Raw genomic sequence first — 11,873 nt, forward strand, 5'->3', positions numbered from 1 at the left:
GGTACCTCTAATTTCTGTAGTTTTTGGTCTTTGCATGCATTAACAACGCCCGCGATTTCTCTATCTGTGCAAATCATCATTCTCTATTTTTTTTTTTTTAATGGAAGTTGTTTTTCTTGCTTGTACAATATTGCTCTGTAGGTGTTTGTGTTTTTGCTTGAATGAGATTCATTTAAATTTATAAACAATTTTAGTATAATTCCAAATTCGTGGACGTTTTGCCATCCAAGTGGAAATTCGTGAGTCCAAATCCTAAACAGGAGCCTTTGTTTCTTTGCATTTTATCCAACCTAATTTTTGGCTTCTCTTAATTATCAGATATCAATAGCATCAAGAATGTTTGTTTGCACAAGACTATATGGAGGGGTTGATACCCTTTGTTTAAAGAATAGGAAAAGGAGAAAAGGAAGGGTTGGTAGTTGTATTTTTCTTTTCTTTTCTTCAGCAAATTTTTCACATGTCTTATTATAATTAGATAATTATATTCAAATTATTATTATTATTATTATTATTATTATTATTATTATTATTATTATTATTATGTGTACTCACACTGTGGGTAAGATAAAATTTCCCATTATTAGCCAACTTCTTGTAACTTTCCATCTGCGAATAACTTATAATCTTCTCATTACTTCTGCTCATAGTTATCTCTATTCATAAAAAATAATTAATTAAATAATTTCTAGGCCATACAATTTAACTAATGCAATAAATTAAATAAATTATTTTTTTACTTCGTTATAGCCCTAAAATAATTAATGATCCAAAATTTATTTATTTATTGGTGTAAACACTATATCTTAATTTTCTTTTTTTTACTGGCAAGTGCCCACGATTTAAATTCAATGAAACTTGATACGATTTTTATGAGTTATGAAACTTGCAGAAAGTTTTAAAGAGTTATAAATTAATAATAAATTAATTTATTTAATAATAAAATAATAATAAATTAATCATATTATTATAAAAAAATAAATAAATAATACATATAAAAAAATTATAAAAGCAAAATAAGTTTTTTTAAAAATAAAATAAAAAATTATTTTTATAGTTATTTAGTAGGCTATTAGTTGTGGATGAGTACACTCAAATAGTTCAGATGTAAATTAGCAACAAAACTTACATATTTAATTACAAATAAAAGATTGTATGTTTATTTTATTGCTATACTAATATCTATTTTTTCATGTCCTTTAATTTTAATGATTATTATGTTTTTTAATTTTATACTATTATGCCATATAGTGTAGTTTTTTATTTATTTATTTACTTTTGGGTGTTAAATTTTATACAAGAATTTACTGACATAATTTCTTTTTTTTTTTTGGAACTCTGATCTGTCTCACTCTCTTTTGGTCACTATCTCTCGTTATTTTGTCCCTTGCTTTCAGATTCATACGGGTAAGTAATATTTTAATATGGCGTTTTGATTTGTAGATGCATGCATATCAATTTTTGAGGTGATAATTTTTTCTATTGTTGGACACTATTCTAGATTTTCTATATATCTTAATAGTTTCTTTTTTTTTTTATCAAATTTGTCACATAATAACCTTAGAAAACCCGTCCAATGTCCTACTGACAATTAATGTCAGTGGACAATGGATTGTCCTATTGGACAAATTGGAATTGTATACTCTACATAGGAATAGGATGGATATAAATATGTATTATATATTTGTAGAAATTTCGTAACATCTCTCATTGTTCTCTGGGTGCAGCCTTTATGTCGTGCACTTGGAGAACTAATGGGAGATGCTGCCAAAATTTTTACAAATATATGACATGTCATTATCTGTCTGTTATTGGTAGAAATGATACAATTCTAATTGGGTTAGGGCCTTACCTTTCAACGTATGATTGGGGATATGATGTAATTTTGATATATGACATATCATTACTAATATTCACTTAATTATTACACAGCTATTATCAAAATGGGATCAGATCGGAGATGGATGTATGCTAGGTTAAAAGATGGCCTATTGACCTCAGAATTCATAGAAGGTATTGAACAATTCATAACATTTGCTAAGCAACAACCAGAGTGGATGGATGGGGATAAACTGAAGTGTCCATGTAATCATCGAAAGTGTCAGAATCGTAATTATGTTGATGAGAATACAATTCGGTTACATTTGATGAAGCATGGATTTGTGTCATATTATTATAAATGGATTCTACATGGGGAACCCCGCACAAGTAATATTGATAGTCAAAACATAAATGTTATGATAGCGGAGTCTGTTCAAGAGGTTGATAATAGCACAGTCTGTTCAAGAGGTTCATATCATAAATGTTATGATAATATTGATAGTCAAAACATAAATGTTATAAACTCTAACTAATTTCATCTGTATTATGTATCATAAGTTGAATGAAGCTAACTAATTAATACAATTATTTATGCAGGATGCGAGGCAACGGTCGCAAGGGAGGTTGTTGGGTCATTCACAGTCAAGGCAGTTACCTGTGCAGGATGAGCCCAATGATCAACTAGACCAATCTACACAGGGTCAACCTCAGGTTCCTTCACGATCCACTGTGAGGTCGACACCAGATCCAGAGGGGTCTACTGCTTCAACACAGCATTGAGCTACACCTCCACCTCCACCGCCACCACCTATTACCCCATCTTCTGAGCCTGCAATTGGATCAACCTCTGGTCATGAAGGTCATTCAGTTGGGGCAGCACCAATATCATCGATGGATGGCCTATCACTCACTACATTTGGAAGAAAGAAAAGAATAAAGCTCATTAATGGCACGTAAGTATTTAAAATTAATTAACTTTATCTATGATTTGGTATTACATATCATTGGCAATTGAAGTACCGTATTTCTACATTTACATAAAATCAATATATTTGCTGTCTTTCTTTTGTACAGGTTACATCCATCTGAGGAATGTGCTAAGAAGATGAAGAATATCTTCAAGGAGAGGATGGACCCAGAGGGGCACTGTTGGAAAACTATCACGCCTGAAACAAAAGAGTTTTACTGGGATGAATTTCAAGTAATAAAATAAATATTTAAATATAATTAGCTATCAGATAACTAATTTGCATTGTTTATGAAACCTCAAAAAAGAATGTTATGAACAAATATCATTTAAGTGATGAGAATTTGTGAATTAATGTAAAAGAACACAATTGAAGTATATTAATGCTTAAATGATCTATATGTACAGCTTGTGTGATATTGAAAATATATATTGTTGTGAGTTGTTGTAGTTGGGGTGGATGTTATTTATTTTTGAGAATATATGAAGCGTTTTTAACAGGTGCAATTAATACCTAATAACTAGGCTGGATTGTCCAAAATTAAGGGGAAATGCTGTCAATTTTTTTCTAAAATATTATCACACTAATACAACTATCTTAATTTTTATTTATTTTATACCAGAAATACTTTGATTGGCAAGAGGTGACTCCACTAGTAAAGGAAGCTTGGAGGCGTAAGGCTGCAGAGCGCTATAAGGCCCTAATGTGCAATGTCAGGAAAGGAAAATCCAAGGTCATCGTGCCTAATAGTACAATGAAAAAATGGAAGGAGGCATGGAGTAGCCCAGAGTTTAAAGCCAAGAGCCATCAGTTCACTGCTAACCATTGTAGTGAGATAGGGGGAGTTGGGGCAGGCATCTCTAGACACACAGGGGGTTCAGTTTCACATGCTACTCACGCAGATAGAATGGTAATGATTTCATATTTACTATAGGATGGTAATGATTTCATATTTACTAGTTTTGTTATTGTCTGTCTACATATTAGTAGCAAATAATCGAACATTATTATAAACATCACTAAAATCATTATATCTTTTCAGGAAGCCCAGCTTGGCCGAAGACCTTTTCCTTATGAACTTTTCCATAAGACCCACACTAGGAAAGGCACCTCCAATATGGTTGATTCACAAGCGCAATCAATTAAGGTAAGCGAACAAGTATTTTATGTCTTTCAATTATATGAAAAAAAATGAATAAGTGAGTTTGTTTATTCAATTGCCAAGAAAAATAAATTTAAAATATGTGTATTGACTTATGTAGGATGCATTTTTGGCGCTTAAGGAGCAGTCGTCTCAACCACAAGAGGGGTGCAGTGACCCTCCTATTATAGATGAGGTCGCACTATATTATCAAGTTGTGGGGGGGGAGAAGAAGAACAGGGTTTATGGCATTGGATCTCAAGCATCAATTTTTTACCCTAGCTCATCACATGGATCATCTTCTACTGCATCCTATTGTGCTCAGTCAGAGGCAATGGAGGAAGAGATTCAACAATTGCATCAGACTGTTGCAACGCTCAAGGATAGTTTGGTTGCAATGGAGGAGAGAGATCGACAACGCGAGTTGATGCTAGAGGAGAGATATAGACAACGTAAGCAGACACTGGAGGAGCGCATGCAACAAATGATGCAAAACATGATGGCACAAATGATGCACGGTACGCAGTTTACAGCCCCAACTCCACATGCGACTCATCAAGATGATGGTAGAGAGGCTGATAGTGGTGATGAGTGATTATCTTGTTGATGACAAGTAGCTTGTTTTTTTGTTATTATGATATTTTATTTTTCCATACAGTATATTATTGTCATAACCCTTCACTGTCATATTTATATATAATATTGACTGATATTTGATATTTGATAGCCTGATATTATAAATATTATGATATTGAGCATTTAAAATTAATATTATATTTTATGCTTCAATACAGGAAATAATATATTAAATAAAAAAATAAAAATTTTCTGCTAGTAATTTGAAACGGATTAAAAACGAATTTTTCCGTTTTTAATCCAATAACACAAGGATCGGTTTTAGAATTTAGAAACCGATTTGAAACGGAATTTCTGTTTCAAAAAAATTGAAACCAAAATATCAGTTTTTAAATTAAAACGAAATTTGAAACCGAATATATGTGGTTTCTAAATTTGAAACGGAATAGTGGTTTGAAAATTGCTTCAGAATTTGAAACGGACGTCATTTTCCGTTTTAAATTTATTTAGAAACTTGCGGATTTAAAACTGAATATTTCGGTTTCAAATCGGTTTCTAAATGTATTTAGAAACCGTTTTTCACTTATTTGAAACCGAATATTCGGTTTCAAATCTCCTTTTTTCTTGTAGTGTTTATTTTCTCATTCTCTTTCATTTGTTTTTAGCTAGAAAATTTTTGATAGATAACTAAAACCTTATAGTAGCCGTCCATTTCATAAATAATAGAAACTTAATTTTGTATAATATCCCATATTTATTAATAATAAGCCTATGAAAACATCTCATTTTTTAGATATTAACTTATAAAACTTAAGTGGAAGTACCACATGCTCATTCATGGCCATGGTTGTGGATGCAAAACAGCCTCAAACTTCAACAAAAATTTCTGGCATTAAAGACTTATCCTCCCCTAAGTCCCACTGTTGAATCTATATGGCCATATGCCATGAGAATCCACTTCAGATAGATATCTAAGATGAGTCTCAAGCCATCTGTAGACCCTGCCTAACCTCTTCAACATCAAACAGAGCATGAATTCTGCATGAAAGTGTTTAAAGCAGAAGGAAGGCTTTGATGTTATCTTTGTTGTTTGGATCCCAAAATACTTTTCAATTTTTTCCATGGTCATATTTTCCCTATCATCCAACATAAAGTTGAAGACAGCTCTTACAAGATCTCATGGCATTTTAAAATCAATTATTACTATTTTTACAGTTAATGTGATATAACATAGGGTAGGGAGAGAGGGTAAATATTCCAATTCACTAAAATATAAAACAAAAAGAAAAAAAAAATTGAATAAAGTTCAATTTGTCTCCTAAGAGGTCCAATTTAGCGCATTTTTAATTTTTAGTTCAATTTAACCCATAAGTTTTGATTTAAGCTCAAACTAACTCAATCCAATTACACACGTCATTTTCTTAATATTTAATTATTTTTTATTTTTAATATTCAAAATATTATTTTTATATTGTATAATTAATTAAATAAAAAATAAAAATATTATTTTTATCATTCAATATTATTAATTAAATTGACAATATAAAAAACATTATATTAATATTTTCATAATTAATTTTAATTATTTAAATTAAAAAATAATATTTTTATATTTTCATGTTCTCAATTTAAAATTAAAAAATTATAATTAAATAAATATAAAAATATAAAATATTATTTTTTATTTCCATATTATTAATTAATATTAAAAAAGTAAAATATAAAAAATAACTAATTATAGTTAATTAATTAAGATTAAAAATAATTAACTAAATAATTAATATTAAAAAATGGTTAACTTTAAAAATATTTAAAAAATAAAAAATAAAAGAAAGGCAATTCCGCACTAAAGTGGTGAGTAAGTTACACCTTCTTAAAATTTGGGATACATTAGATATAAATTAAAATTTTTAGATTAAATTGAATCAAAAGTTAAAAATAAATTAAATTAGACATCCCCAATAAGTACAGGAGGCAAATTGAGCTTTACTCCAAATAAAAATATTGCTCTTTTCTCCAATATATGAGATAATAAACACAATAAACAACATATAGGATGGTACAACTTGTACTTCTTTAGGGTTTGTTAGGCAATATTGATTATTTTAATGATAGTTAGTTATTTTAGTAGTTATCAACTATTTTACTAGTCGTTAGTCATTAAATATTAACTATTAATGATTACTTATTTATAGATGATTTAAAGCAGATATGTTCAGTAAAAATAACTGTTAGATTAATTATTAAATATAAAAATAATAATATTATATTTTTTACTCTAATAAAAATAATAAATACTATCTTAAAAGTTATGATAAATAACGTTTCATTATTCACTCTCTCAATCTCTAAATATTAGTATAAATACTTATGCCACTAAACATTATAAATAATAAAGATAATATTTTAACTCTAGTCAGAACACTAAACACTAACTTAAAGCTGTTGTTGAACACGGCCTTACTACATCCAACGATAGCTCTTCTTTCTTCAAACAAGTTGATTGCAATTTTTCTTGATAATCCTTGATACCAAAATCTTGAAATAAAAGAATATCAAAATAAATTAGAAAAAAGAAATAAGTGAATTAATTACTCTATGAGGATTATTGATAAATAGTAAAATTAATATTACAATTCAAAAAACTCAACACAACAAATGAACCCTGAAAAACTTTAAACCAAAATAATATTTAAATGTTAATTCCAATAGTGTGACAATTGCAAACTGGGCAGTAATCATTGAGTTTGTGAACATCCTGCACCTAAGGCCGGATCTATGGCATATTGAGTGGGTTTAATGGACCTCACTCAATTCTTTTTTTAAAGTTCTTTTATATATATATATATATATATATATATATATATATATATATATATATATATATATGTATAAACACTAATGCAGCGTATTCATTAGTTCATTGGCTTGTAAAATTTACGTTAATATTATTTGTTACAACTGCAAGTATTAAAGAGTATTTTTTATACTGAGAATTGTGGAGACTCAATTGTGAAATAAAATAAAAAAATCAATTATTAAATAATTATTTGACTACATATATCAACCAACGTTTTCATAAAATAAAAAACTCATTGAAGACAATTATAAATTTAAGGTTATAATGAAAATTTATTATTTTATGAAATTGTTCTTTTTTCCTACTTAATTGTTGTTACATATTTATATATATTGTTATAAATTTTTTTTTCTGTAGATAGTTATTATTGTATACAAGATTTTCTTTTTTTTAAATAAAATAAAATAAAATGTTTTGACCCATTGATTTAATTTGCTGGCTCCGTCTCTATCTGCACTTACATTATCCTCAAGGAATCATATTAAATGAAAAACTTGCATTATCCTGTATTTTAAATATACATTATATAGATAAATTAGTTTTAATAAAACTTAAATTTATAAATACTATTTAAATACTAGTCTATCTATTAATAGGCTTCATCCTAATGTAATAACAATTTTAGAAACATACCTATATTTAGAATATTATCCTAAATATTTGGTCATCAACCTGAAAAGAAGAGAGCTGATAATTAAACCAATTATTGAAAATAAAAATTTTTCAGAATTACTAATAAAAAATAAATAGAACCGAACGCACTCTTACTAATATAACTAAATTTTGTTAATTCAATTTTATTATTGAGATGTAACTGAAAATGCACACGCCAATCCCACTATTTTGCCACAATTTTGGTTTGGCTTCAAGCTGATGTTCTAATTTTGATTACGGTTCAGTATAATTTCAATTTTAATTTGAGTTTAAAGACATTTATCATTATAATTTATACTGTTTGATCCGATTTTAGTTTAATTTTGAATCTCAACCAATTGACTTAAATTTTTTTTAGTGTATATATATAAGGCATGACTTGATATAATTAAATATTTTTTAGCTTTATTAGAGAATTTATATTATTGAAAAATATAGTTACATGCAAAAAATTAAAAAGTATATTTTTAATTAAATGAAAAAATTACATAAAAAATTATAATAAAAAAGATTTCAACCAAACTAAACTAGTGTAACAATGGTAAAATGTCCAATTTAGTCCCTATACTTATAGAAAAAGTTCAATTTAATTCATTTTCAATTTTTTGTCCAAATTAATCTAAAACCTTCAATTTAAACTCAATCTAGCCTAAAAATTAAATTTTATGAGCTAAATTTCTTGATTTCTTGATTTAAATAAAAAATTAAGAAGTTTAATTTCTTTATTTTGGAATTTCTTGATTTAAAACTAAAAATCAAGAAACTCAATTTCTTTTTTTATTTTAAGATTAAATTGAGCTTAAATTAAAATTTTTGAGCTAAATTGAACAAAAAATTAAAAATAAACTAAATTGAACTTCTTTGAATACAAAGGTGTAATTAAACTTTAAGCCGTATAACAACCTAACATATTAGGCTAAAATGATTACAACAGATCTGTGACAATTGAACTGAAGCAAAACTAAACTACTGACTACAGCCACTATAAACTACATATGCTTTACATCCCCCCTCAAGATGGAGGCTGTTGATAAGGATCCTACAGAACCATCTTGGAACAACAACTAGTGATGAGCATGAGCAGTAGGTGAGTTAGGTAAATGTGATTAAAACATAAGGGCTCTAGCAATATGAAAAAAAGAGTACTTGAGATGTATTTAGCAAAACGGTAGAGTTTCACTGACGTGGAGGAGAAGAGTTAAAAAAAGAAAAAGAAAAAAAAAGATAATCACTGAAAGAAAAGGTAATTAGACGCTACTTAACAATATCTAACTGTTGGACACCACTCAAGGAAGCATACAGCTATATTTTTTGTCCCTCAAACCTGGATTGATTACTTTAAAATCCTTTAAATTTTTGTTAATTACAAATACTCTATATATTTTATAAAATACTCTAAATATTATAACTATTTATAAATAAGTCTTTATAGTTTTTAAAATTAATAAACATATAAGGATTAATTGTAAAATTAAAAACATTAATATCTATTGCATATAAAATTTGAATATTTAAAATATTTATACATTACTTTTATTATTTTATTTATTTAATTTTTAATTTCATATTTCATAAATATTAATTTAATATGTATATATCATTTCATTCATTTTTAATTAATTTATTTCAATAATTATTTATTCATATCTTTTTTTATTCATTTATATTAATAATAGTTATCATAAATTAATATTTTATTAAATTAATAAATCCTAAATAATACCAATTTTCAAATATTTATAAAATATTTAATATAATTTATTCACTGTACTAATTTTAATAATTTGCTTAGGGGTGGCCATGGTTCAGGTTCAATAAAATCATGAACCTGAAGCAAACCATCATGGGATCATTTGAAAAATAATTTCTAAGCCGCCGGTTCCAGTTAGAGCTCCATTTTAAAAAGGTTCGAAGGACAATTCGAAAAAGAATAGTTTAAGATAATTTAGAAGGCAATATGGGATCAATTTAGAGGCGATTTAAGGGCGACTTGCACAAAAGAAAAATTAGAGAAAAGTTTTATTGATTTCAAATTTTTTTATTGATTTTAAATTAAGTTATATTTGTAAAAATATTTTAATTTTTCTTAGAAAACTTTCAATTAAAATAAAATAAGAAAAAAATAAATTTATTTATTTTTAAGAAAAATTTAATAAGAAAGACTTAAACTTAATTAAAAAATTAGAGATGAAATATTTTTTTAAAGAAATTAAAAAAAAGTGCATAAACTTAATTTTGCCAAGAATCAAAATTTTTAGTTCTATTGCTTGCTCTTTTTCTAAAAATCATATTATAAAATTTAAAAATTAAAAAAACTTAAAAAAAATTTAAATTGATAGTATTAAAAATTTTACTGAGGATATAAAATAATAATCAAGTAATTGAGATAATATTAAAAATTTTAGTAGGTGTACAAAATAATAAAGCAGAAAAATTAAGAGAGTATTAAGAATTAAAGAGAGCATAGAGAATAATTGTGTAGAGAATTTGAAATTTATAAATGAATTAAGAGTAGGGTAAGGTATTTATTAAGTTCTTTTTTATTTAAACTATCGATTTGATCCGATTCGGAATCGTCGGTTCAATCCAATTTGAAAATGCCGATTCACGGTTCCTTAAAAATATAAACCTGAGCCAAACCACAGAAGGGCAAATTTGGTCCGGTTTGAAGTCAGTTTTACTTTTGACCAAGCTAATTTCGTTTCAATTCTAGTTTGAAACCGAACTGTGGCCACCTCTAAAGTTGCTACAACAAATATTAATCAACTTTTACATCTAAATAATAATTTTGTTTTAAATTTATCTATATTCTATAATTATTATTTTTTATATCAGATAATTATTTAGCTAGTAATTGTGTGGGTGTGAATGCTATTGAGAGAGTGAAAAAAAATATTAGCTAAACGCTACTTAGAGTTAACCTCCAACTACTAGATACTTTTTAGAGTAGCGTCTAACTACTTTTTTTTCATTTTAGTGATTGTCTTCTCTTAAAATTTTTTATTTGTTAGATATAGTATGGCTAGCGATAAGTTCTCTCTCTCTTCTCTATGTTAGCCAAGCTCACCCCCTTTGGTAAATACACTAAGTCACCAACCCCCCACCCACCCCCCTAATACACAACCTTTTTTTTTTCTCTGATACGCAACTTTTTGAAAAAATGTCCTTAAAAACTCTGAACCATTGTCACTCCTCGCCTGCTTTACACTTTCATGGAACTGGGTATTCCCCATGGTCGCAAGTATAGAAGTTGTTTGTGCTTTATTATGCATCAAAGAAGTCCATGTAAATCTAGAGAAATCGTCCACGATTGTCAACTCATGATGAGCACCACAGTAAGACTTCACTTTGTAAGGCCGCAAAATATCAACAAGAATCGATTCAAAATTTTCTGCTGAATGAATAAAACTCTTTGAAGAAGATAATCTTTGTTGCTTTACTAATGGTTATATTCCACAAACTAAATTCCATTTGGGCTGCAAGCTCTCACTTCCATTATATTTTTTATGGCAGTAGTTAAGGTTCCTTTTTGTCAAATGAACATTAAGATTTGTAAAGTCATCCTCTTAACTTATATTGAACAGTAGCATATTAATCTCACTATCTCCTGACAAAACTGATTGATTATCATATTTAATGCACTCAACTTATTTAAATTTTCACCCTTATTTTTCTTTAGTCATGCTACCTTCTACATCTCCATCTTCCCCTCCTGTTTCCCTAACTTTTGCTAAAAATTGACTATAGATTTACACGAATTTCATTAATCGCTTTCTTAAGTTTTCTTCTCGCCCATTTGTTTTTCTCAAAGGCATTTCTATCTTTTGCGGTTACTAATGGCACTGCTGCTTAATGC

General features: G+C 27.6%; 1 protein-coding gene across 1 annotated transcript; it reads left to right on the forward strand.

Moving 5' to 3' along the window:
* The first annotated feature begins 2,537 nt into the window (after positions 1-2,537).
* LOC110663267 (uncharacterized) lies at positions 2,538-4,522 on the forward strand. The gene is made up of 5 exons (XM_058146290.1): positions 2,538-2,771; positions 2,893-3,019; positions 3,409-3,696; positions 3,829-3,933; positions 4,049-4,522. Exons 1-5 carry the CDS (start codon positions 2,710-2,712, stop codon positions 4,520-4,522), a joined length of 1,056 nt encoding a protein of 351 aa, XP_058002273.1. The 5' UTR covers positions 2,538-2,709.
* Positions 4,523-11,873: the final 7,351 nt, after the last annotated feature.

The sequence above is a fragment of the Hevea brasiliensis genome, chromosome 4 (assembly GCF_030052815.1).
Source record: "Hevea brasiliensis isolate MT/VB/25A 57/8 chromosome 4, ASM3005281v1, whole genome shotgun sequence".
In the NCBI taxonomy this organism is placed as follows: Eukaryota; Viridiplantae; Streptophyta; class Magnoliopsida; order Malpighiales; family Euphorbiaceae; genus Hevea; species Hevea brasiliensis.

Bases quoted from the DNA above. Each gene is read 5' to 3' on its own strand.
- LOC110663267 (XM_058146290.1), top strand. From the start codon at position 2,710: ATGGATGGCCTATCACTCACTACATTTGGAAGAAAGAAAAGAATAAAG. The intron at 2,772-2,892 runs GTAAGTATTTAA...TCTTTTGTACAG, and splicing joins ATAAAGCTCATTAATGGCAC to GTTACATCCATCTGAGGAAT. The intron at 3,020-3,408 runs GTAATAAAATAA...ATTTTATACCAG, and splicing joins TTTACTGGGATGAATTTCAA to AAATACTTTGATTGGCAAGA.